Source organism: Atractosteus spatula, chromosome 14, assembly GCF_055471065.1.
Source record: "Atractosteus spatula isolate fAtrSpa1 chromosome 14, fAtrSpa1.hap1, whole genome shotgun sequence".
Lineage (NCBI taxonomy): Eukaryota > Metazoa > Chordata > Actinopteri > Semionotiformes > Lepisosteidae > Atractosteus > Atractosteus spatula.
The window spans coordinates 19,354,134-19,380,972 of record NC_142719.1 but is presented as its reverse complement, the minus strand read 5'-3'; the positions used below and the strand labels follow the sequence as shown (position 1 = coordinate 19,380,972).

Sequence of the window (26,839 nt, the reverse complement as noted above, 5' to 3'; positions counted from 1 at the left end):
TGTCCTAATAAAACTTGTTCAAGCCTGGCCAGGCGGGCGGCTACTGAATCTTTTTGTTCAGCTTTATCTAGCCCTTTCCCTCCCCCAGTGTTCTCATGGCTCTTAGGACGCTGGGTGCGGTCCTGTGTGCCTGCTTTGGAACAGGGCTTAGCCAGCTCAGGAGCCTGTGCTCCTTCGAGCAGGAGGGAATTAACCCTGCCGGCTCTGACGGCGAACACGGTCGCTTTAGCAGCTTTTTGCTCAGAGCGACTTTGGACATCATACTCCCAGGCTTTCTGCGCGAATCTCCTAATATCAGTCATTTTCATGGTCTGTGCATCTGTATGCATTAAGATCATCTTTCTGACTGACGGGTGGAGATTCGCAATGAATAAACCCTTGAAATGTGTGTTCTCTTCGCAACCCTCATCATTTCGCCCTGCAAAATAAGTTCGTCTAAGTCTCTCGTAATATTCGCGAGGGGACTCTGCTCTCTCGTGCTTAATGTTAAGGGCGGCAGCTATCGCGGCAGTCGGGTCAATAAACGCACTGTATTCATGGATAAGTGCTTGACACAGCTCTTCAAAGTCATTACAGACTTCTTTCATCTGCCTAGCCATCCACTCATGTACGGCTCTGCTGGTAGTTTTCCTGACCAGAAACACTTTCTCCTGTTCTGTGGCGTTTGGCAGGTACTGCAGGGTATACCTGAGGTCCTGAATATAACTCTCGATATTATTCTCTGACACTGCGGGGTCAAATCTCTCTATGTCCTTCGCTAGCTCTCTCAGAGAATGGAGATTTATTCTTCTAGCTTCTCCGCTGACGGAGATATGGCGGAGATCGTGGTCAGACCTGTCGCTGCTAGAGAGAGTGCTTAATAGCGACTCGAATTCAGACCTTTTAGCAACCATCGTTAAACTTAAAGAGTATTACTGTTAAGTACGAAATCACAGTTCTACCACAGAAAACCACAAGATCAAATATGCAATCAACCCTGTAGATTGCAAAAGATCACAAAACACTCAAGCACTGCTTAAAGAGCAAGGGGAACTTTTTCTTTCGGCTTTCAGCACACTGTATTATCGTGTATGAAACCCGCGGCGTTTTATATGAATTATTCCGCTTGGTTGATTCATTTCAGTCTTGCCACGCCGGTCCAGGGACGCCAAATTAAATGTAGTGTGCTCTCTGAAGGCACCAGTTCTGTAGGGTTTGGGCATTTACTGGGACAATTATTAATAGTAAATCACAAAATTGATTCTTTTGATGGCTTTAGAATCCAACCATGCGATATAGCTCAAACAACGCACACACACAGGTACTAATACACGAGGATACATTTATTAATACATAGAATATGCATGTAAACCTAACAGATCTTATCGTGAGGGTTATCAGAATACAAAAGGTATATATTCAATCAGTTACGAAGAGTTACACATATCAAGAGGACATACGTTCAGTATATCATTCATTTAGACCGTTTCGTAATTGAACTTGGTTACAACTTCTACATTAGATACTCAAAACAAGTACATAAGTCTTAGGAATTAAATTGATACCAACTGGTTGGGATAACACTTGAATTCTCGAGCTGTAATGCATTGAAGTTGAATACTCATCCAATCTCTGGGGATTCAGATCTCCTGCGGGCTCTCTGAAACAGTTGCAGGCTGTTGCTGTCCAATCCGCGCTCTCTGGCTCCGTGCCAGGCTGTGCTGTGTGGCTTGCGACGGTGCGCTGCTGATGCTCACTGACAGGCTAGTTAGTGTTGGCTTTAACTAGCAAAGTTTGTGCACAGGAGAAAAGATGACTGTGGGTCCCAGCAAGTCAGGAAGAGGACCGGTTCGTTCCTGCTGAAGCGCTAGTTCTGAATAGTGATTCAGCTGTCCACAGTTCCGACCTGTTCACGAGGCTTGCTGCTGATGCTAACCTCGGGTGGATCCTCTGGTTACTCTCTGGCAACCTCCGCTCTAGACTCTTAGAACAAAGGAAAGTTCTGGCACTCGGACACACTGGCCGTTCCGTGGTTGTCCGGGCTGAGTCTCAGGATGGTCAGGAGGCGCTCTGCGAGAATGTCCTGCCCTTGGGAGCCTTCTGCTCCTGGGCTGTCCTGCCCTGGAATTCTCCTTTGAATTCCCTTTAGAAAAGTCCACAGAAGTCTCACTACAGGCTCTCTGTGTTGCCTGTTTTTACCTGGAGGAACTTCAGCTTGTTCATTGGCTGAAAGTTCCATGGGCATCAGAGTCCCACGTGGGTTACTCGGCCCTACCAGTCCATGATTGGTTGATCAAGGTGAGATATGAGTCACTTACTCCTGACACCTAGGAATGCAGTCCAGATGTCCATCTGGCACTCCCTAGACAGATAGGCGCCAATGGATGACCATTGATCATGATAGCCAGGCTTAGCTAAGTGCATCCCCCTTTGGGAGCTGCCCCTTATCAAAAGAAAACATCTTTAAATCAGCCTGCATGAATAGCTTCTCTGTGGCTGCACCACAGAGATGAACAGAGAGATGGGGCCTCATTTGGGAAAGCCCAGCAACACTTAATTCTGTCTTATTAACAAGCATTGCCGCTACACTAGTGTTATTTTTTTAACACCGAGCAGGGCTTTCTCTAGCTCTCCCATGTCCTGATTGTGTTTGCTCTTGAAAGACATCACAACAGAAGGTTACAAATGAGACTAGGCTTTCAGCCCATCTACCCTATTTGGTAGATAGATCCAGTGATCTCATCCAGCTATTTCTTAAAACAAGACAGGACATCAGCTTCAACAGCATGGCTGGATAGCTTGTTCCACACTCCCACAACCCTTTGGGTAAAGAAGTGTTTCCTGTTCATGGTTTTAAACACACTTCCATAGTTTCCACTTGTGTCCTCTGTTTAATTTTATTTACGAGTTTTATTTCGGTCTTGTTTATCCAGTCACCGGCTTCAGAATAATGTTAATGTTGACTGCTCCTCCTTGAAGTTCCCGATTAGACAGTCTGCATCGGAACTGAATTGTATCTTCCAAGATAAGCTCTTAGGATCTTCACCCTGTTAGGTCACTCTGTCATGTAATTAGCTTTCTGAACTGCAGTCAGTCCCAAATTCACCATAATTGTCTTCAGGCCAGCTGTTACCAAACTGGAATCCAGGGATGTCCTCCGACGGGGTTAGGGAGGGGCCTGCCAGTAATATCCCAGCACACAGCAAGATCGAGTCAATAATCTATCAACTCTCATCAATGGCAGAGCCATGGTTCTTTACCATTTTGATTTTTTAAACACAGTCATTAATATTAGTATCTGAGTTTGAGATTGCCTTTGATCTATGGGGGATACGGATGTGTGAGATTGGGGTGGGGGTCACTGCTAAGATAGAGGGCCACTGGCCAGGAAAGTGTGGAAACCCTTGCTGATCTTTGCTGGGAGTTAGAAGGAAAAGATTGTACTTTACATGCACATTTCTGTATTCATTTTCACTGTCTATCGTATGGTTTTATAATATTATTTTGAGGGTGGCAGTCTTAAATCCTTCTTGGATGTATTGACTTGTATATCCAGCCAGGAGTGTCATGTTGCTCAGCTTTTAGGGGAACACCTCTCTAACCCTCACTCTGCAGGAGCCATAGCCTCCAGTGGACCCTGGTTTGGGAACCACTGCTCTACTCTTATTCAGAACGTACTAGTTTCAGGCACACTAGCCACCGTGCATGTAAATGTGAATCACAGGCGGCTGAAATCACCTTTATAATTTTGACCCCACCATGTCCTGGAGCAAGGAAGGGGGCTGAAGAACAGTACAGGTTCTGAAGGTTTGTAGAGCTGAAGAGCTCAGCCCACTAGCACAGGAGAAAATAGACTCTGCCAGTTCAGGCTCTACTGGATTGTGCACTCACTCAGCTGTCTTGTGTTCTTCTTTGACAGGATGGGCTGATGAACATCAAGACTTTTGTGGAAGATCAGCTTCAGACCAGCATGGTGTGTCTTTGTTCATTATTATTCTTGTTATTAGTAGTACAAGTATAATTGCTACCACTGTTATGACTATAGCTTGAATCCGTAGTTTTATTTGTCAAATCCTGTAATAATGTCTGTTTTCTTGTTATAATCCCTGTAGATGGTGGGGATAGTTATCGGCGCTGGCGTTTCCATCATCTTCATTGCCATCCTGATCTTCTTCGTCCTCCGGCGGGTCCAGCTAAGGAGTGAGTCTTCAGCTGCTGCCTGTAGGGAGAAGATAGCCCCTGAAACATTTGCTAATGTCTCTTACTTTGTACTGCTGAAGGATATTGTACAGTATCACTCAGACATCACCTCGCATGTTAACCTCAAGAACAGGATTGTGAAACCCACATGAAACACACATATATACAGTAGCAGTTGTCAGATGTTCATTATTTCAACACCCTGAGGTCTTTTTACTTCTGCTTTAAAAAAAAAATCACACATCTAGTCAGGTGTGCCACACACAATAACTCAGTTATAAAAACCCCATGTCTTTGTTGTTTAAGTGGGCCAATTATTGAATTAGTTAGTGGAGTTCATGCAGGGGTAGCTTCTGCTCAGTATGGAATCTGTGCATTGTTTCGAGGATGGGACAAAGTTAGTTACAAGATCTTTATATTTCCATTTAGTGGATCTTCCCCAAAACCTGCCCAATAGGTAGGAGACAGAGACTTTCATACTTGGTCCACTGGACTGATCTGTGTGGAAGGGTAGATTAGCCTCTCAAGGGTTGGAAGAAGCACAATCAAGACTTCCGAAGGGATAGCGGTACATTTTAAGAGATCTCCTTTTTTTCTGTTCCCATTCTCTGACCCAGAGCTCCAGGCTCAGGAAGCTCCCAAATATCGCTTCCGCAAGCGAGACAAGGTCATGTTCTATGGCCGGAAGATCATGCGTAAGGTCAGTACGAGACGTTTGGTTCTCTAGTAGTACATTTGTTTATAACTGGAAAGTCCCTGCTGAGGGAGATCTTTTAAGATCTTTTCAGTAAGGGGGGCTTGGGAGGGTGTGAGAGTGGTAACTTGAGACTGATTCTGATTAAGGCTTTAGCCAGGCCTGATTGCATAACCTGTTTTTATCCTGTGCATGCTGCCCTGTCCGACATCCTTCTGTCTCTGTGCACCCAGGTCTCTCAGTCCACATCGTCTCTTGTGGGGACCACAGCCTCCCGTCCACGCTTGAAGAAGAAACAGAAGATGCTCAACATTGCCAAAAAGTAAGGTTCCCTTTTTTAATAAAAAAGAGACTGTGAAACAGATAAGAATGCCTTTGAGCAGCTGTCTGATCCTTGTCAGGCTTTGTCAGCTACTGTAGCACCAAATGCTGATTATTCCAAGCCTGTTACCTTATTTGGAATAAATTTACATAGGCACACATATGAAATGAAAATTAGCACTTGTTATGTTTGCTTTTATGGTGGTTCTGTAGTACACTGGTTAGCATTGCTGCCTTACAATGCTGGGGCCCTGGGCCCAGTTCTTGACCTGGGGTGCTATCTGTGTGGAGTTTGTATGTTCTCCTTGTGTATGAGTGAATTTCCTTTCGGTGCCCTGGTTCCCTCCCACAGTACAGAGACATACTAGTAGATTAATTGGCTTCTGGGAACATTGCCTATGGTGTGAGTGTGTGTGTTTGTGTCTGTATCTGTGTGTGTGCGCACTGCAGTGTTCTTGAGTGCTGTTCAGTGTGTATCTGCCTTGCTCCCATTCCTTGCCAGGATAGGCTGCAGCTCCCCTGCAACTGTAAGTTGAATGAAACCATTAGAAAATGGATGGATGTTTCCTTTTCTCCTTTGTCATCCAAGCAAGTACTGGCGACTGCAGCTGATATAATCGGAAATTAATGAGTCTGTTATTGAATGGTTGTCTTTGTTGTTTCCCTAAAGCAGGGAAAACACGTTCTTTCCCTGAAACACATTTCAGGGTTGACTTCTGCCAGTTAACACAAGTTTAACCAATGTGCACTTTCTCTGGCTTTTCTGTCCACTTTTACTGCAGTGATAAGAAGGGCAAAGACGGGGAGGAGGGATGCAATCCCATCTTGTACTTCTTATAAAACCTAATTTCGCATACTGTAATCTTATCTGCATCTGAAAAATAAATTAGCCTATGTCTTGAGTGGCATTAGTTAATCCAGCAGGAAATATTGACAGCGCTGCTGTGCACTCATGCTTGATATTCTCTGAGCTGGAGAAATGTATTTTACGCATTTGACAATGTGTCAGGGGTAGTATTTAGCACTCTTTTTTCAGTGTGACATGCCTTTCGACTCCTGATGGTACACCACAGGGCGCGTTAGTTCTGAAGCAGCTTTCAAGAGAAAGCAAAAAAGCTCCATATTCAGTTGAAAATGCGGCCTCAGAGTTTATCTCACTTCTTTATTTTGTGACACTTTTGTGGTTCTGTTCTTCCTTTTGCTGAAGTTGTGATATCCTATGTCTACAAAATCTCCCAGCAGAAAAAGAAAAAGGAAGTTTCTAGAAAGACTTCAAAGTTTATTGTTGTAGCTGTGTACAAACAGCCTTGCCCCTTATTGCCCTCTGTGGCAGTGCTACTGTGCAGCACAGACATTTTGTGGTTCACTGGTGCTAATCAGCTATGAAGAGCTCTTTTTTTCCCTGCAGCTAATGTGGAGTAGCTGCTCTGAATAATATTACCAGAATCAGATTAGGGAATCTAGATATAATGGAGATGCCAAGAGCAAATGCAAGAGAGGTTGCAAATGTGAGCATGTCATTTCTGTTCATCTAGGTCTTGTAATTTGTAGATGTTTAACAATTTGCCGAACAATCAGTTGATCCTTGAAAGAAGCCAGTGTATCATCTTAGACAATATGACTGAGTATTTTATTCCACAATCTCACAGCCTCCTGTGTAACGTCAAATTGACTTCCTTGTCTCGGTTTTCTTTTGTAGATTTTTGGTTCATGTTTCACTGTTAAACCCTGAACAAGTCCAATTGGTAGAATTTGTCACTCTTTAAGTTGCTGATAATTAAAAAATGTGAAAGACTACAAATGCATCAGATTGCATTGCCACCATATGGCCTGATCTCAAAGGCTAAGCAAGGCTGAGCCTAGTCAGTACTCAAACGGGAGACATCTCAAGGAAAAACCAGGTTGCTGCTGTAAGTGGAGCCATTGGAGCAGTAGATGGCGCTCTATTTTCTGGTCCAGAATTTTCAAAAGCAAGGCCGCCTTCTCCATCGATCTGCTGTACATGGAGCTGCTGGAGCAGAACGGTGGTTGAATGTCAGAGGAGGAGGCCACTCTGTCAGTCTCTCTCATATGGTTTGTTCGTTAGAGGATTCCATCCAGCTACATTTTGAGTAATTCCAGGGAACTGGCTTCATCAGCATAACTGGGTAGCTCGTTCATGACACCTACCTCTCTTTTTGTACAGATCACCGTTCAATACATGTGCAGAGTACTGTTTCCTGTTGCACACGGTTCTTTCAGCTCTGTATTTAACCCCACTTGCCCTCTCTCGTTCAGGATCTTGCGGTTTAAGAAGGAGATGCCCACGCTGCAAATGAAGGAGCCCCCTCCCTCGGTGCTGGAGGCCGATCTGACGGAGTTTGACGTGGCCAATTCCCACCTGCCCTCTGAGGTGCTCTACATGCTGAAGAACGTCCGGTATGTCCATCTTCCTCGCTATTGCTGCCTTGCTCCGTCAGATCCCTGCGACAAGAGGCACGGAATTGATGATCTGTGTCTCTTTGCAGGGTGTTGGGCCACTTTGAAAAGCCCCTGTTCCTGGAGCTGTGCAAGCACATGGTGTTCCTGCAGTTCCAGCAGGGGGAGTATGTCTTCAGGCCGGGACAGCCAGACAGCAGCATTTACGTGGTGCAGGATGGGAAGTTAGAGCTGTGCCTTACTGGACAGGTGGGTTGGGGCAGGATCTGGCTGGAAACAAAACATCAAGCTGTGTCATCTTCTGCAGCAGCAGTTCAGACTCTTTCCTCATTGTTGGGAATCAGTTTTGTAAGGCTTCAGTGCAGCGTTTTCCTGCAACAATTACTGTGTGTGAACTTGTGTTACTGTGATTGTAGGGTTTTTTTGGCATCATTTGCTGGGGTAGGATGATATATTTGGAAATTGGCTACAAATAGCTGATCAATAACCAAGTAAACAAAATCTCTCTCAATGACTGTCCATCCACTTTAAACATAAAATAATGAAAAGTCTTAACTGCGGATGATATTCTATTAGTATAAAGTGAAAAACAGACGTGTTGACAAGAACTTGTTTTGTAGGTGTTGTCACAGCAGGCCCACTCTGTGAAAGGGTTGATGTCACAACCGTGTTAGATTTGGGGTGACAGGTTTGTTTGAGGACCTACTGGGGTACTCAGGTTACTATTGTTTCAGAACACTGTGTCTTCAGTCTGTACACACCCAAAACAGCCCTCCTCACCTCTACATGGGGAGTACTGAGCAGGTGCCCCCATTTTTGCAGACACGCAGTATTGGTATCTTCTGCTGCAGGAGTAAATAACTTCAGCCCTTGTGTCTCATTCTGTTTCTTTCCATCTCGGCTCATTCCATTTAATTCGAAATGAAGTGCTCTTTAGCAGGCAGGACTTTGAAGTATGTAGAGAACTGGCTGGATATGCATTAGAACAGAATGCCATTGAACAGCACTGTCCCCTGTTCTGCAAGCCCCAGCCAGTTCAGACACAGTATGTCTTACAAATTGCCAATCTTTTGAAGCCCGCATTCTTTTGATGATGTTTAATAATGGGAGGTATATGCACACTGGAGTGTAATAGTGGGAAAAGTAAGTCGGAAAGAAAAGTCAGAGAGTGGGCTGGCAGGGCCTGGGAAATCTCCTTCCAGTTCAGAACTCACCATTGTCTTCTGGTGGTGTATGTCCTTTTGTATAATACACTGCCAGAGGGAAATAATTACTATTACAACTTATCATATAACAAATAAGACACACACTGTTGAGGCCTGAGGTCTCCAGCTCTGGTTTTGGAGAGTCCCGATCCATTGACTCTTACAGTATATGTCACTCTAGCTCTAAGCAGGAGTGCGGCACAATGGTTAGGGCTCTGAACTCTAGACCAGAAGGTCATTGGATCAGTTTCCCAGGAGAGGAGGTCCTCCATGGGCTAGCATTCTCCCTTTTCTCATCCTCAGTTCTGGCTAGAAGGCTTACTTTGTTTCCTGTGTGTTGTGCAGGATGGGAAGGATGGGGTTGTGAAAGAAGTGTACCCAGGAGACAGTGTTCACAGCCTGCTGAGCATTCTGGATGTCATCACAGTGAGTCTCGCTGGCCAGCCTAGGCTGGTGTGAAAAATCTCTGTTCTGACCAGCTGATTTCAGCTTGCACTGATATTTGAAGTTTAATCATTCTCCAATCTGTTAATTTTCTGTCTGAGTTAGGTCTGCAGTGAATGTAATATTAGTTTTATTTGTGAGTGGTGGTGCTCATGATGTCTAAAATAACGCCTACAGTGGAGGGCTTACTGTACTAATAAATTTAGGAAGGTGAGGAGCAGAACTTCCAGTGGCGCTAGAGAGGGGCACTATACTGGCATCTGTATAGCTATACTTGCATGTGCTTTGCAGGGTCATCAGAAGCCTTACCGGACAGTGTCTGCGCGAGCGGCTGAGATGTCCACTGTGCTGAGACTTCCTGTGGAAGCCTTCCTGTCCATCTTTGAGAAATACCCAGAGAGCTTGGTGCGAGTGGTACAGGTGAGGAGAGCCCTGTCTTCTGTCCATGCAATCTGTGTGCATCAGTCACCATAAGCGCGTGAGTGTGCACGCAACTGGCCTTCATTTACTGGTTTTAATTGTTTGCCTGTTGGATTTTTTTTTTCTTCAGATCATTATGGTTCGTCTACAGAGAGTAACAGTGCTGGCTTTGCACAACTACCTGGGTCTAACCAATGAGCTCTTTAGCCACGTAAGTCGCTTCAAATTTCATAATCTCTTGTAAGGTACAGTGCAGGATAAGAGCAACCACAGAGAGATCAGGATTGGGCTTGTCATTGCAAGTAACTTTCTTCAGCAGTAACTTGTGAATGTTTTTCTTTGAACCTTTAAAATGTGTGAGGCTGGGAGCAGTATCTCCCCATATAAGACTATTTTCTGTATTTGTACCATCCACTTTGAGTGCTGGAGTTTTACAGTACTTGTACTATTTGCAAGCCATAAGGTTTCCATAAGACTCAATATAGCTGATTTCTCATGTCTCAGATCGTGGGTTTCTGTACACTTAATAACACTTGTTAAAGGACCCCAAAGATCAATACATTTACAAATACAGTAAGTGAAAACCGTCTCTTTACAAATTAGGAGCACACTGGATAAAAAAAGTTTTGAAAATCCATCTGCTAATCTTCCACATGTAAAAATGTAATTGCTCTGACATTTTTGAGGCAGAACTCTCTGGAGGACCACATTCAGTCCTTTGGAAATCCAGTTGGGCCAGTTAAAGGGGGATGACCTCTTTGTATAAAACAACAGTCTGATACGGACTGACGTTCTTTAAACTGAACGCGTTTGTAGTTGTAACCTCTTCAAATCCACAGGAAGGTCATGCAGCATGCTTTTATGTCAGGCTGTGCCTCACTCGCTTCCTGTCCTGTGTCTCCTCTCCCTTCTCCAGGAGATGCAGCCTCTGCGGTTGCTGCCCCAGGCCTCTCACCCGTCCCGCACCAGCCCCGTCCGGCACAGCAAGCGTTTCATCAGCACGTCCATCTGTGAGGACCATCGGGACAGCACAGCCAAGCCAGGGGAGCTAGCCGGTAAATACTGTTGATCTTCCGTGCAAGGACATTTGTGAATTGTTCACTCGTGACATTCTGTTACACATGCAGAGGACACTTGTGAATACTGTATCCCTGTAGTATCATACAGAATGCAGGCAAAATTGATGCTTTGAGCAATACAAGGGAATTGCAGTTCTTACTTAAGCTTGTAAAAGCTTAATTTTATTTCTCCAACCCCAGCTCTGCCCAGTGTAGGTTTCACTGGACAGTTCCTTGGAATTAAGTCACACTGTCAGCTACTGATCCTTCAATGCCGTGCCCTTCTGTTGGTATTTATGCAGGTGGTGATCACGTTCGAGATGGTGCCACAGTGCCAACCTTAAGCCGTGCCATTTCCATGCCAGTGGATATTGCAGGTAAGGCTGACAGAAGCACTTTGTTTTGTTTTTTTGAGTGACACACTTTATGATTGCTTAAGGATACACTAGGATTCTTAATGTCATCTGATTGAAAAGCAGAAAGGACTCCAAACAATTTTGGCCATCATCCAGTAAATAGCGTTTTCTTATACAAAGGGTGAAGTGAGTCTGCTCAGACACACACTGGTCTATAGGCTCTACACTACTGAGTAGGCTGCGGCAGGTTTGCTCATTTCCGGAGATCTGACCAGGTCCACCTCCATACAGGAGGACAATTAATTAAAGCTTTAAACACATGCCGTCGTTGTGTCTGAGCAGGGATCCAGAGGGGCTTGCGCTCTGACTTCGACATGGCGTATGAGAGGGGGCGTATATCTGTGTCCCTGCAGGAAGATGGGACTGCTTCCACCACGCCCACTTTCACACGGGTAAGCAGGCACATCGAGGCAGGAAGAGCTTTGTAAGACTGCTGTAGTAGATGTCCAATGCCTGTTCTAAGACTTAATTACTGGAAAATGCTGAAGCTGTAGAGACAATTGAAAACAGCATTAATGGTTTCTTTATTGACTCATTTACTACAGAATGCCACATTTCCAAACATCGCCACTTTAATAATTTGATTTTACAACATTTTTGAGAAAATATAGTCTGCATAGACTAATTTTATTATAGCATTGAGATTAAATAGTTCTCAAGTATTTGCAGTATTTCCTTCACCTGTTTCAGTTAGTAACTGAGATTTTCACAACAATTACAGGTTAATAATTGAGTTAATTACATTTAATATTGTTAATAAATGTACTGAGAATTAATTGGATGTGATGCATTTTTTTAACATTTTTTTTCCTTCTCCCTCCTTTCAGTCGGTATCCCAGGAGCCCCGCGAGAGGAAGTCTGTAACAGTAGAGGAGCAGCCCTCAGGGGTGTACTTGTACCCTGAAGAGGACGTCCTGGACAGTCTATATGGGCCTCTTCATGGAAAACATGCCAATAATCTGTTCGAGGAGGCCAAGAACGAAGTGCTCAAACTCATGCGCATTGAGGTAACCTCCTCAAGCCCCCTTCAAATAATAATGTATGTGTTGCTTGCCCTTTGTTGTTTAACAGGTTCTGTCAGCATATAACACTTCGGTTATACAACTCAAAGCAGATGGTACAGTACCTGTACTTGTCTTCCTTACAGATCTCTCCATCAGAACCCTTTTCTGTTGTAATAGGGTATTACATTAAAAAGGTAATGTACGATATATCCTGAAGCAAAAACAAATCAAGCTAATTTAGCATTGATAAAGAGTTGAAAGCCTTTTCAATTTCAGCTCCAGTTCTAAGAAGTTAACACATTTCCAAAGCAAGGTGATTGTAAAAAGCATGGGAGGGAGCACAAACCTGAAGAAAAATTTAAAGATATCACATTTCGGCCTTTAAAAAACATTAAAAGACAACAGGTGTTTCAAAAGCGGAACAGCAGGAAGAAGTAAGGGGAAGCATTTTGATGACGCACAGGCCTAAGGCGCTGAAGCCAAACTTAGGGGCTTCTGCTATATTCCTTCGCAGTGACAAGGATTCCCACCCTAGCATGTTTTTGCAGGTCTTTCTGAGCAGAATTTTCAGGACTTCTCTCCTTTTCGTTATTGGGACTTGAGACTGGGTCATCATGCTCATTTGTTTCCACTTCTCTCTCTGGTTCTGCCCATCCAGGACGCAGCTCTGCTGAATGGGCGCATCACACTGCATCACGCCAAGGCTGGGTCAGTGTTGGCACGACAGGGTGACCAGGTAGGCACGGGGATAGGAGGGCACCGTGGGAAGAGATATTGGCTTCTGCACTGAATGACCTCATAGTACCTGAGAGCAGTGGTTAGTGTGCGGAAATTGCAGGGGATGGGTTGGAAAAACTTCCATCTCTCATCCCTGTGCTCTAATCTCCTAACAGGATGTGAGTCTTCACTTTGTGCTCTCTGGCTGCCTGCATGTGTATCAGCGCATGATTGACAAGCTGGAGGATGTGTGCCTGTTCATCACGCAGCCTGGGGAGATGGTGGGTCAGCTGGCTGTATTGACCGGAGAGCCTCTCATCTTCACCATCAAAGCCGTGAGAGACTGCACCTTCCTCAAAATCTCCAAGTCCGACTTCTACGAGTGAGTCTACCCGGAGCTTGGTAGCAAGCTAAACAGTGCACCTTACTCACAGTCTACAGCAAGTGGGCAAAAGCATTTTGTTTTTGCTTTATAATAATAAACTTTATTTTATATAGCACCTTTTAAAGGTGGCTTCTCAAAGCGCTTTACAGAAACGACAGCATCAATAAAAAAATACACAGGATATGCACAATGAGAATACACAATGAGAGGAGACAGTAGATGGGAGTACTGAATACAGAACAGAGGGGTAAAGAACAGAACCTATTAAGTAAAGGCTCTTCTAAAGAAGGTTTTGAATCTAGATTTGAAGGCATTTAGAGAAGGTGACTCTCTGATATCCTTGGGGATAGAGTTCCAGAGCTTTGGGACATAATAGGAGAAGGCCCTGTCATCCATAGAGTGTAGATGGGCTTGAGGGACACATAGGAGACCAGAAGAGCGAAGGGTACGAGGTGGGGAGTAGGACGATAGAAACTTGACAGGAAGCCAGTGCAAGACTCCAGGATAGGAGTAATGTCATCACTTAAACTAGACCTGGTCGGGATTCTGGATGCCGAGTTTTGAACATATTGGAGTATGTTCAATGTAGATTTAGATACCCCAGCGAGTAGAGCGTTACCGTAGTCAGTTCGGGAGAAAACAAATGTGTTGATCAGCTTTTCAGCCACAGTTAGCAATAACGTAGGACATAGTCTAGTGATATTTCTGAGGTGGAAGAAAGGTGTTTTGACAATATGTTGCACATGTGGGTCAAATGTCAAGCCTGAATCAATCAGGTTTTTCAATTTGTACTGAAGTTCAAGTACAGTACAGTGCCATCCACAGATAGGGTTACAGCACTGGCTTTACAAGGTTGATGGGGGGTGCCAATTAGCATGAATTCACTCTTGTCACAGTTTAGATGAAGAAAATTGAGTCATCCATGTTTTTATGTCGGGGATACAATTAGATAGAATAGAGACGGCCACATCAGTGTCAGGTTTGGTATGCATGTAGATTTGAGTATCGTCAGCATAGAAATTATAGTTGAGGCCATGTGATCTTAAAAGCTGACCAAGTAGAAACATGAAACATGTAAATGCTGAAACGTGGGGGGCCCAATATCGTGTTCTGAGGAACACCAGACTTGACGAGTCCAATTTCAGGCCTAGATCCGCCAAGAGAGATAAAGTGACAGCGATAAGTGAGGTAAGACTTTTGAGAGCAATGTCAGAAACTCCAAACACAGTCTCAAGACGAGAAAGCAAGATATCATGGTTAACACTGTCGAAAGCAGCACTGAGAACAAGAAGAATGAGGATAGAAAGAGAACCAGAATCAGAAGCTATTAGAAGGTCTTAGTGACTTTGACCAGGGCAGTTTCTGTGCTGTGAAGTTGTCAGAAACCAGTTTGAAGGGGTTTGGAAAGATTATTTGTAATGAGTTGGTGTACTGTAACTGAATTGTAACAGTGTGTTCTAGAATGTTTGCAAGAAAGGGTAGATAGGAGATGGGGTACAAATTGTTTAGATTGTCCTGAGCCATGTTAGGCTTTTTTGGTTTGGCGGTAATGGCAGCAGTTTTGAGGACTGTTGGTACAACACCAGTGCTCAAGGATTCATTTATGTTATTGAGGACAATGGGGTAGAAAGAAGTGGAACAGGACTGAAATAAACGTGTGGGAATGGGATCTAATATACAGGTGATGGATTTCATATGTGAAACCAGTTTACTGATGGATGAAGAGTCAAGGAGAGAGAAGTTAGAGAGAAGGGAATCAGTAAAGTTAGGCAAGCAGGGAAGAGGTGTGGAAGTGATACGTGGAGAGAATGTGATGTGTTGTCGATCTTGGAGCTAAAGAAAACTAAAAATGTGTTGCAAAGTTGCGATGAGGCAGGTAATGTGGCAGTTTGGCTTTAGCAGTCAGTTGATAGTGGAGAAAAAGTGTCTAGAGTTATTTTCAATGATGTGAGAGAAGTAGGTGGATCTAGTAGACTGTATCCTTATATCCTTATATTCAGACAAGTAATCATTCCAAGCCTGATAATGTACAGTACATTTAGGCCAGAAAGACTCCATCTATGTTCAAGTTTATGGGAGACTGCCTTCATTGATAGATAAAAGATAAGAGTGCTATTAAGCAAATGTATTTTCTCCTCTAAAGGATCAGAGGTAGAAAAACTAGATAAGGAGGATAGAACAGAATGTGAACACAGGCTGATCAACTGATCACCAGTTGGGAAAACTTATGGAGCGTGAGGGGAAAGTATTAGAAACAGGTAATTCTAGATTGAAGAACCTGCTTTGCAGAAGGACCTGCTTTGCCTTTATAATCAAAATCAATTATATCAATGATCTCAATATTTCTTAGTAAAAAAATGACCCCTGGTTGTCTATCTACATGTTTTTTTTTGTATGCCCATGGGGATCAATGCTGTTTATTTCTAAATTGCCAATGTCAGTGGTATGAGCTTGCTTATGAGTGGCCCCTTGACCCCGGAAATGTTTTTTTGTGGACATTTTCCCCCTGCAGGATCATGCGGGAGCAGCCCAGTGTGGTCCTCAGTGCTGCCCACACCGTGGCAGTGCGGATGTCAGCATTCGTGCGCCAGATGGACTTTGCCATTGACTGGATGGCCGTGGAAGCAGGCCGGGCACTTTACAGGTAACAGACTCCCTTCACAGGCGTTGTCTTAAAGTGTGATAGCTGACACTGATCCTCCTGCTTTTATCACTTTTAACTCTGGTGTGAGTGAAGTCCTCCAGAATATGGCCGTTCAAAGTCAACAAAAGAATTGATCCTGTTAACTACTGTTAAGAGCTTAGAGTCAAATGAAAGCCAGAGGAACTTGTGATACTTCAGGAACAGAGTTGGATTTAAGATAATAATTCTCATCTCTCCAGGAACTATCCAAGTGATAAGGCACCCCCTATCTGAACCTAGGCTGTGCAAGGATTCAGACTGTAGTCTGCACACTAGTTGTCTCAACTGATGTGCTTCCTTCTCAATTATACTCAAAAGCCCACTAGAGCTGTGTGTCACACAACCTGGTGCAGGGTGTCATAAAATATAAACATCTGATGGTCCTGTTGAATCAGAAACGTGACTCAGGTTCCGTCAGAGAAAGGAGTCTTTATTGTGTACACAAGGAGCAAGCACTTAGCGGAATAGCAAAGTGGAGGTCAAACTGTAGTGCATCTTCCCAGCATATACTGTATATGGAGTATAATGAGCAGGTTACAAAGTTCTTATCATGAGGGTTGCTAAGCAGCAGAGCTCGATCCGTGAGAGTGCGAGTACCAAAATGAGACAAACAAGAATGCAGGTGTTACGCAATCAATTGGGAACTAGGCAGAATGCCCAGGACCTAAAGACCACAAAATTTACTCAACTAGAAACTTAGACTTTTAACTTGCTAAAAACTTTTTTTTAACTCTTTATTACCTCAGTCCTAACAAACAAGCTAAGTAGCTAGTAGGTAAAGAGAAAAATGCTTTTTAATTTACTCTAAAAGATAAACAAACTGCAAACTAAATAAAGGCCTAGCTCTTCTTTGAGCTCCTAACCACATTGTTCTGTCCCTATCAAAACTGAACAGCCAAGCTTCTTACCAGTTTTCCAGAACGATTTGTCTGGATTCACTATTCTCTCACACTGTATCCTGCCTAGTAGTGTGGATGTGATGACTCCTGCTTATTCCTTTCCCCTTGTGTCCATCCACTCCAGGCAGGGGGACCAGTCAGATTGCACCTACATTGTCCTGAACGGACGTCTCCGCTCGGTCATTCGCAAGGCCAATGGCAAGAAGGAGCTGGTGGGAGAGTATGGAAGAGGGGATCTCATAGGAGTGGTGAGGACAACAACACATTTTATACACCAATAGACAGCAATGGATCAGCTGGAAATGGGGTTTTGGGGGTGCTTGGTGGTGATACTTACTGATTAGATTAAAGATTCAGAGGCCCAAGGTAGAATGAAGACCTATTTCTTTCCAGAACAAGAATGGGCTATCGCTGATGAGCAAGAATGTACAGTAATATTTAACATGGCTGCTATAAGGTGGAGAACCATGGTGGAGAACGTTGAATTTAAAATCTCAACTCTATGAATATCCCACGGACATGACTCAGGCCTCCTGTGCAGCTGATCATGAATGTTTGGATGCTGAAGACAGTGGGTTTGGATCACAGTGCGCTTAATGGGAGTTACAGTTGTGTTTTGAAATGGCAGTGCCTGGCATAGACACCTAGTTACTGTCTTATCTTGTTTCAGGTGGAGGCGCTGACGAGGCAGCCTCGTGCCACCACTGTCCATGCAGTCCGTGACACTGAACTGGTGAAACTGCCTGAGGGCACCCTCAACAACATTAAGAGGAGGTACCCACAGGTCAGTGAGCATTGGCAAGCAGGGGGAGGGGTTATTGGTGTTTTAAACCCCCAGAAGGTTAAGAAGACAAACTTTAGATAATCTGAAGTTTCCTTTTGTTACAAAATATCCTTTGTGCATTCTGTTGGATTCTCTTACTGTTCATGCTTAGATCATTATAGTCCAGGTGAAGTTCTAAATTCATGTGTTTTGTTTCAAATTCTCATTTGGTTTGTATTGCTGTACTGAAGCCTAGAAATAATGAATTACCACTCATTATTGACCATGATCTTGCACTCTTTCAGGTTGTGACCAGACTGATCCACTTGTTGGGACAGAAGATTTTGGGGAACCTCCAGCAAGTTCGAGGCCCTTTATCTGGTCAGTCATGGAAGCTTAATATCATTTTGAGGAACATGAAGCTTGGCTTGGTCTGTCATTGGACAGTTTTGTGTTGCATTTTACTTGTTTCTTGATCAGGATTTGGTGTTGGCTAGGTTCAGCCTAGACATTATTAGTCTGGAATAACTACTAGTGTCTAAATGGTCTAGATAGGCTGAATGGCCTCCTTTTATTTAAAACCTTTATTATGTTCTCAAGCACAATGGGAAAGCACTCACCCTGAAAGGAAAAGACAGCATGCATTAAGGAGCCCTTCTTTCTCTCAGGTTCGGCTTTGGGATTATCCGCAGTGGGCACCAGCCACGATGTTACCAACCCTGCCAGCAATCTGTCCACTGTGGCAGTGTTGCCCATCTGCGATGACGTGCCAGTCAATGCCTTCAACCTGGAGCTGAGTCATGCCCTCAATGCCATTGGTACGTCTTGTTCCTCTCTGGTGCAAGGAGAACTGTGGTTGACACGGTCGCATATGGGCCCAACAGGACAGAAGAGAAGATGGAGTAATAGAAGATGGAAAATGGAGATATTTGAGGCTAGAGAATGCTGAATCAAAGGGGTTTGTCAGAAGAAACCAAAAGAACATGTAATAAGGATCCCAGCCAGACTGTACTCACTTGATCACCTGCCCCTGTTGCTAATTTATGTGATGAAGTCAGTGAGAAAGAGAATAAAGGAATGTCTTCAATTAATGTTTTTAAAATTCTTTTTCAGGTCCCACCCTCCTCTTAACCAGTGACATCATCCGAGAGCGCCTGGGAGCCTCAGCTTTGGATAGGTGAGTGGCCAGTGGTCGTGTGTGTTCTTGAACATTAGTGTATGGGTGGGAGAGGTGGTCTGATCTCAGCTTTGATAGTCATTGAGATGTGATGCTATGGACTCATGTTTCTAGCAGAAAGACTGGTTAAACAATAGTGGCCTATTTGGGGAGGGAAAGTGGCCCATGTGAAGAGAAATTTTTAAAAGGAACTGACAAGCAAATGTTTAAATCTCACTTTGTGACTTTTCTCTGGCTCCTTTTTATTGACCCTGCTCTTGCGTTGTCTCTGTAGTATTCATGAGTACCGTCTGTCGGGCTGGCTGGCCCAGCAGGAGGATATTAACCGCATCGTGCTGTACCAGACTGACAGCACCATGACCCCCTGGACCCAGCGCTGCATTCGACAAGCTGACTGCATCCTCATTATTGGACTGGGTGACCAGGAGCCCACTCTGGGAGAGGTAAAACACCCTTCTCTTCGGTGTGCTTGTGCATGTGTGTGGTTGAACATACTGTACCTATGTTTAGTGTTGGACCATCAGGAACCCCACAGAATAATGGTTGGGGCTTTGTGAGCCACAATACCAGTTTGAACAGGCTGAGCCATGTTTTCAGAGCCTTGATGAAACACTTCGCACCCAATCTCTACATGCTCTTTCTTTAGCCGAGGCTGTGGTGACACTATGGGTTTGTGAGATTGAACTGTATCATCTATGGGTTTTCATAGGATTGGGATTCCATAGGATTCCATAGGACATCTGGGAAGGGCCCTTGGCAAGAAAGGTGATGGAAGTAGGTCTCCTACCCATTAGGCCACCTATGGATTAACTGTCACCAAAAGGATGTGATCATTTGAGTGAGGATGAGCACTCGGGTCGCTAATATTTTTGTAGTTGTGCTCTATCACTTCGTTCTAGTCTCTTACTACTTCCTGTCTCTTTCTGCATCCTTTGTCCAAAGTCTCCAAGCACAAGCTTATTCTCTGAAAATAACTCTTCATGTCTGTGTGCTCAGTCTATTTCTCACTGCCTTGCTCTCGCTCCCTGGACAGCTACAAGCGAATATGAGTCACCTCTTCGCTGCAGATGCCTTTCTTTGATCCCTGATCTCTCTCTCTCTTCTCCCTGTCTCTCAGCTGGAGCAGATGCTGGAGAACACTGCAGTCCGAGCCCTCAAGCAGCTTGTCCTCCTGCACAAGGAGGACGGGCCCAGCCCAGCACGCACAGTCGAATGGCTCAACATGCGCAGCTGGTGCTCCGGGCACCTCCACCTCAAGTGCCCTCGTCGCGTCTTCTCTCGGCGCAGCCCCACCAGGCTGGTAAGGGCACCACGCCCACTAACAGAACTGCCAGTTTGCTCTTTTGTCCATATCATGGTTGGCGCAGAAGCAAGGATCTGGACTCTTGGCCAATGCTTGCACCAGTTACCTGATGTTCCTGAGTCAGCATTTGGAGTAACTTTTGCACAGATAGACATCTCTTGAAAATGATCCTTATAAAATTCTGTGATTTGCGCTAGTACGAATTTACATGTGTAGTGACAAATAGAAGATCAGACTTTTCCCATGTTTGAAAAGCATTGGGAATCATTACATACTATGAGCATATGAGTGGGTTTATACTTGGGATAGCATTTTGCAAAGAGGAAGTATAGGCAGTGCCTATTGACTCTGTGTGCTGTTCTGTGTGTTGTGTTGACAGAGGGAGATGTACGAGAAGGTGTTTGAAAAGACGGTGGACCGGTACAGCGATTTCTCCCGGTTGGCCAGGGTTTTGACAGGAAACAGCATTGCGCTGGTCCTAGGAGGAGGGGGAGCCAGGTACCCGATTGGCCATTGCAGTAACTTGACCAAATCCCTCAAGCTGTTGAGAAAAAGTGTTGCAGGAAGTGTTGTGGGGGGAAGAGAAGAAGCATTGCACAGTGCTAGGAATGAAACTTGATGAAGCCTCTGCAGCCCTAATACAAATCCCAACTTCCTCAGTAGTGCTGGACTGCTTTCTGAAGAGAACGCAAACAGTTGTAGTGGGACAAGTCAAAAATAAGAGCACTGATCTCCCCAATAAATTGTCAGCGAGGAGAACATTCATCTTTAGTCCTCTCAGTCAGATCTGTTATGGCAGAAGAGCAGGGGATTGGAGTTTCTAATTCAGTGCAGTTCATTAAATGAGTTGACTCATTTTGATGTGCCATGAAATATTATTTGGACAGCGAAGTATTTGTTCCATACAGTACATTAATAGGGAAAGTGCAGGCATTCTCTGAAGTCCATTAGAAAAAATAAGTTACTACAAACTTTGCCTGTACTGTGAATATTTCATGGATGCACTTAATACACCGTGCAAATCAACATAAATACACCAAATAACAAAAGAACACGAAATTAAACACAGTGCTGCACAGTTTTCTGTTGTAAAAAGGAACATAAGTCATGTACCTTTAGTGTTACTGAGTGCAATAGTCTTCAGGAAGAATGAGGCTACATATGTGAACATGCTTGTTAAATGTGGCAGAAGTTGACTGATGGCAAATTTTTAACCGAGCCTCAGAGACGCTTTAAGAAACCCTCTCGGGGCAGGCTTGGGCCTTTACCATGACCATGGAAAGCCACGGGTGAAAAATAAGAGGTGTAGAGTCAAAACGGGCCGTATACTGGATGCAAACCTGGAGTCTGACAGTAACATGCTGACTTGTGATTTGCAGGGGCTGTTCTCACGTGGGGGTTATTAAGGCCATGGAGGAGGCCGGCATCCCCATAGACATTGTGGGTGGAACATCCATTGGCTCCTTCATCGGGGCGCTGTATGCCGAGGAGCGTAGCGCCGTACGCACCAAACAGAGGGCGCGAGAGTGGTCCAAGGTGGGTCACTGAGTGCTGAGACACGAAACACGCTTCACTCTTCACGTAAGACACTATTGGTGCAGAATCCCATTAAAACAAAACAAACCAACTTGACTCGTAATTGGATTTGGAGTTTAGTTCCCATTGAGTTGTAACCATAAATGTGTACTTGATTTTTTAAAGAAAAAAAACACCCCAGTTGTTTGATAAGAATAAGTGTTAGAATAAGAAAGGTTACAAACAAGAGTAGCCATCTAACCCATCTTTGATAGTAGTTAGTAACTCCAAGGGTATTGTTTGGTCATGTTATTTCAAAGAAATTAAGTTACTGGCTTCAGCAACATGGCTGGATATGTTTTTCTATACTCCTGCCTTGGTTTTAAATGCAGTGGCTGTAGAATAATGAGTTCTTCACTGTTTCTTTTCTTCTAGTCCATGAACTCGGTGTTTAAGACTGTGCTGGACCTCACCTATCCTATCACCTCCATGTTCTCAGGGTCTGCGTTCAACACCAGCATCTCCAAGGTGTTTGAGGACAAGCAGATAGAGGTACTGTATGTCCACTGAGCTACGCAGCTGCCCCTCTTCCAGCAAAGTGCCGTGGCTGTCAGGCCCCTCTCAGAAAGAGCTGTGCTCAGCTCTGTACTCTTATACTAGGGAACAGTGCCAGCACAGGTACACCTCATTCAGAAATTGGAAAAAAAGTGAGTCTTAAGGCCGGCAGACTGGATTCTGCACTGAGAGCTCCAAATAAGAGTAGCTTTGTTAAGCAAAGATTTGGCATCCAGCAGCCATATCACCCTGCAACTCACAACTGGCAACCCACTGAAGCTAAGCAGGTGTAAGCCTGGTCAGTACCTGGATTGGAGACCTCCTGGGAAAAACTAAGGTTGCTGCTGGAAGAGGTGTTAGTGGGGCCAGCAGGGGGCGCTCACCCTGTGGTCCATGTGGGTCCTAATGCCCCAGTATAGTGACGGGGATACTATACTGTAAACAGGCGCTGTCCTTCGGATGAGACATAAAACCGAGGTCCTGATTCTCTGTGGTCATTAAAAATCCCAGAGTGTTTCTTGAAAAGAGTAGGGGTGTAACCCTGGCATCCTGGCCAAAATTTCCCATTGGCCCTTACCAATCATGGCCTCCTAAAAACCCTAATAATAATATGAATTGGTTACATTACTCTGCTCTCCTCCCCACTGATAGCTGGTGTGTGGTGAGCGTTCTGGCGCACTATGGCTGCACATTGGTGGTGGTGGTGGTGGAGGGGAGTCCCCATTACCTGTAAAGCACTTTGAGTGGAGTGTCCAGAAAAGCGCTTTATAAGTGTAAGGAATTATTATTATTATTATTATTATTATTAAGATTTGTGCCTGTGTTATACTGTAAATAGGGCTGGAAATCTTAGTTTTTTCTTCATTTGTAAGATGCTTTTTTAAGGTATTATCACCATTTGGTAACATTGTGTATTTTGGATGATTAAAAAAATCTTCAGCTCCCATTGTGAATTGCCACTAATTTGCTGGTTATTGTAGTACCTGTACATTCAGAATCAGAATATTACAAATGTACACTGTGTCGCTTTTTGAACTCACTGTACTTCTTTCATTAATGGTTCATAACCATTCATAACCATTCATAACCATTATGGTTCATAATAGTAATATGCACCTAAATTGTTAACTTCCATGTGCTCCAAGAAGCTTCTTCTCAGAAAAAAACAAAAAATACAATGATGTAGTTTTTAGTCAAACGTTCAGTCTTTCCTTTAAATGTATTCACTTAAATTGTTCCACATATACAAAAACTTTCTTATTTGTGCTTCTTATCCATTCTCATTTATACGTTAATGAGGTTTCTAATATCTTCTATTGCAACAAGGACAACAGGGCAACAACAAGGACAACATCAGTTGCTCAGCAATCTTTGTAAATTGTCCACAAGTTAAAATATATTTTCTTAAAGCTGTAGCACAGGACTGACCTGAATTAATATGTCTGGTCAACATGGACATAGATTGGTGTTAAAAAGTAAACCATTTTATAGGGAGGTCTTCATTGGCTTGGGGTGAAAGAGTACAATAATTATCAATTACAGTTGTGAGAAAACATTTTTGAGCCATTTGGAATTATCTGGATTTCTGCACAAATGGCTTTTTCCATCAGTGACCTTGATTGTTTAAACCATTTGTTCAATAAAGATATGGCAATGTAAAATGTTGTGTGTGTTGTTTGTTAAATAAGACTGTCTTTATTTATTATGACTTGACTATTATGACTATGAAGATCAGATCACATTTTAGGAGCCATTCATGCAGAAATCCAGGTAAGTCCTAAGGGTTCCCAAACTTTTTCTCACAACTGTAAAACCACAACAGCGAGCTTAATTGTGGTATAAATATAAACCTTCAGCAATGGTGTGTGTATCAGGCTGTTTCTGTAGTTGTTTGTCTCTCTCCCCAAGGATTTGTGGCTGCCTTACTTCAACGTGACAACTGATATCACGGCTTCAGCGATGCGTGTCCACAAAGATGGTGAGTCAGCGGACCTGTCTTCTGTACGCATTCGGCAGAGTCTCCTCCCTCTGGATCGCTACCCAGGACTCAGTTGCAGACTTGCTTCTGCACTGTACGGGGTTCTACTGACCCGATGCCTGGGAACCTCACAGTTTTAGTAAAACGGACAGCAGAGGAGGAATGTTAGCTGTGACATCATGTGCCACACTGCAGTATTTTTAATAGCGAGTAAGTCAGTTACGTTTAGGTGAGACATGCTTACATCTTCCAGGTAGAGCAGATTATCCATTTACATTCCGAGGAATCAAGCAAGAAAATATACAGAATGTAAGGCTAAATTTTAACATTGAAGCTTTGGAATGTTGCAACAACCCAATCAAACGTCCTGGTACATTTTATAACCCCAGACATACTGTAACTGTTTTTGCCAGTTAAAGGGATGGGGGTTAATTCCCCTTAATTCATTCTTAACAGTGTTGATCTTTAAGCCAGTTTGAAGTGCTGTATGACTAATTTCATCTTTGCTTTATGTTTAATGTTAACATTTGGCTCCAGGGTTCAAAAGGACCAGCATGTTTTTCCAATTTGATTTCTCACAATCAAAGAAAATTGTCATAATTGTGTTCCTACCCTCTACAGGTATTTAATTTTCTGCCTGTAGCTTGTCCTGTTAAGTTAGTTTATATTCTTAGTGTACACATTTTCTTTCTGTTCTTGTTGTATAACAGAATCGCCTAATAAAGCAGACAGTCTAAGACACATAATGTCTCATTGTTGCACACAGGCTCTATTTTGATTTTCTCCAGGAAATGCACATCCAACCTCCTTGACTCTTCTTTTTTTGTCAATTAACTTTTCCTGCAGGATTATTCTGTTCACTAAGAAAAAAAATATTGTAATGCTTAAATCATGCTGAGAAGTAAAGCAGCAATGCTGACAGTCTGAAATGACCCCTGGAGTCTTGTTAATGCTCTGGCTTCAAACTTACTGACTACAGACTGCTTTTTCCCCAAAAAAGCATGAAAATAAAGTTCTATGAAAACGGCACGTTGTTGAATACTGATGGCATCTGTAATATGTTTTCCTGTGGCTCTGTGTTAAAGGCAGCTTTCGGTGCTACTCTAAGTGACAGCTCCAGTAGTCTTCTCATAAGACTGCCAAGAAGCTGGGACGGAGACAGGAATGAGGGAAAGTGTGTTGCTGTCCCACAGAGCTGTCTTTAAGGCCATGACACCCCCCTCACAGCGACAGCAATGTGTAAAATGTGTTGGGACAGTCAGTCAGTTGGCAGTTAACTGCACAATAACTGCTTAACATAAACTAGCATGGGATTTCCCAAAACCTTTTTCTCTGTAGCATTCTCCCATTTTGTGGGAGCTATTGCAAGGTCAATGTCTTATGGGAGAGGAAGAAAAGAAAAATAGAAGGAGCGTAGTTTCCTCTGAGATTCAGCTTTGGAAACGTACAGTATCTACAGTAGTTCAGGAACTTGGGCACAAAGCTTTGGAATGTCATCCTGTTGGGGATATTGCTCTCGACTGCTATTTGGAGAAAAAGCAGTAGCAGTAATTGGTTTGATAAATCAGTTGTTACAACCATTATATACCGTAGTCCAGCTGCATGGTGAAGCTCTAACTGCATGGACACTAACCAATGGCACGCCTGTCTGAGTGAGGTCTCTCCTAATTCTGTTGCTTAGTCTCTGGAATTAGGTTTGATCTTTTGCTTTGGGTTTGTGGTTCATCACCTGCAATACCTCTATGGCATTCATAATACTGCAGGTTAGAGTATTATAACAGTCCTGCACACCCAATTTGCGTGTATGCTGGAGTCAACTTCTGGCATTGCCCATGTTTGATTTTCACAACATCTTGCAACTTTGGTGTTGAATTGCAGTCTGAAAATATCTGGTGTTAATTCAGATTATGTGTGATCATGTATGTGTTTCATGTGGTTATGATTAACATTATTATCAAAATACATCCTTCAATACAAATAGAAATTAAATAGAGGCACAGCATTTGTATATTCACGAATATAGTCAATTTTCCCCATCCCAGATTACTGTGGCTGGATTTCAAGTGAATCCTGGACTACTACTGGAGAGATCTGCTAAATCTGCTTGTGTCAAAAGCTGTGGTTATGAACATAAAACTTTATATTTTGAAGAGCTTGATTTTAGCACTGCTTTTCAACCCTAAAACCCATCACGCTGACCACAACTGATGTAGATTCTAATTGGATTTTACTCCACTAAAAGTATTTCAAGGGGGGCATAGTTAGTATGCTGTACAGGCAAGGAAACTTCAAAGATATCTTTAAAAATAATCAAAGATACTTTCCTTTATTGCAGAACATAGAATCTAGAAACTCACACAAACTTTTCCATACTTTGGAATCTTCTTTCTTTTGAGATCATCTCCCCTACCCTGATGTGTGTAGTTGGTTATACAGAGGTGGTATATCCTCCATTGTGGTAATTTAGTTTTAACAAAAGCATAAGGTTGATATTATGTGCAAGGAGTCCCCCAGGCTTAAAATGAGCGTGTTGACCTGAACAGGTTTGAATTCAGCCTGTCTTGCTTAACATTTGCTTTAGCGATGTGTCTGGCTATTCTTTCAGGTGCTGAGGCTTGTCATTTGATGTTTTAGATGAGATCTGATTACACTTTAAAGCATAACTTGGAATCATTACTAGAAAGCACCCCTGTAGTAATTAGTCT

At 43.4% G+C, this 26,839-nt stretch overlaps 2 protein-coding genes across 9 annotated transcripts in view; one reads left to right on the top strand and one right to left on the bottom strand.

The window, feature by feature from the left end:
• Window positions 1–26,839, bottom strand: part of LOC148820867 (CD209 antigen-like protein C) — a 90,781-nt gene that overhangs the window by 32,305 nt on the left and 31,637 nt on the right. The window lies entirely within an intron of this gene.
• The window catches only part of pnpla6 (patatin-like phospholipase domain containing 6), a 53,091-nt gene that overhangs the window by 13,652 nt on the left and 12,600 nt on the right, over window positions 1–26,839 (top strand). For 7 of the 8 annotated variants that reach the window (XM_088932137.1, XM_088932136.1, XM_088932133.1 and 4 more), the window contains exons 3-29: window positions 3,899–3,952; window positions 4,092–4,179; window positions 4,797–4,879; window positions 5,107–5,195; window positions 7,472–7,612; window positions 7,702–7,861; window positions 9,163–9,243; window positions 9,553–9,681; window positions 9,812–9,892; window positions 10,598–10,736; window positions 11,042–11,116; window positions 11,438–11,547; window positions 11,983–12,162; window positions 12,818–12,895; window positions 13,053–13,258; window positions 15,774–15,905; window positions 16,968–17,091; window positions 17,514–17,627; window positions 17,912–17,987; window positions 18,275–18,424; window positions 18,720–18,783; window positions 19,058–19,226; window positions 19,901–20,083; window positions 20,466–20,584; window positions 21,466–21,622; window positions 22,037–22,153; window positions 24,065–24,134. In XM_088932137.1, coding sequence (XP_088788263.1) covers window positions 3,899–3,952; window positions 4,092–4,179; window positions 4,797–4,879; window positions 5,107–5,195; window positions 7,472–7,612; window positions 7,702–7,861; window positions 9,163–9,243; window positions 9,553–9,681; window positions 9,812–9,892; window positions 10,598–10,736; window positions 11,042–11,116; window positions 11,438–11,547; window positions 11,983–12,162; window positions 12,818–12,895; window positions 13,053–13,258; window positions 15,774–15,905; window positions 16,968–17,091; window positions 17,514–17,627; window positions 17,912–17,987; window positions 18,275–18,424; window positions 18,720–18,783; window positions 19,058–19,226; window positions 19,901–20,083; window positions 20,466–20,584; window positions 21,466–21,622; window positions 22,037–22,153; window positions 24,065–24,134 — 3,169 coding nt within the window. The remainder of the gene's footprint in view (window positions 1–3,898; window positions 3,953–4,091; window positions 4,180–4,796; window positions 4,880–5,106; window positions 5,196–7,471; window positions 7,613–7,701; window positions 7,862–9,162; window positions 9,244–9,552; window positions 9,682–9,811; window positions 9,893–10,597; window positions 10,737–11,041; window positions 11,117–11,437; window positions 11,548–11,982; window positions 12,163–12,817; window positions 12,896–13,052; window positions 13,259–15,773; window positions 15,906–16,967; window positions 17,092–17,513; window positions 17,628–17,911; window positions 17,988–18,274; window positions 18,425–18,719; window positions 18,784–19,057; window positions 19,227–19,900; window positions 20,084–20,465; window positions 20,585–21,465; window positions 21,623–22,036; window positions 22,154–24,064; window positions 24,135–26,839) is intronic. The other variant, XM_088932138.1, reaches the window with a different exon arrangement.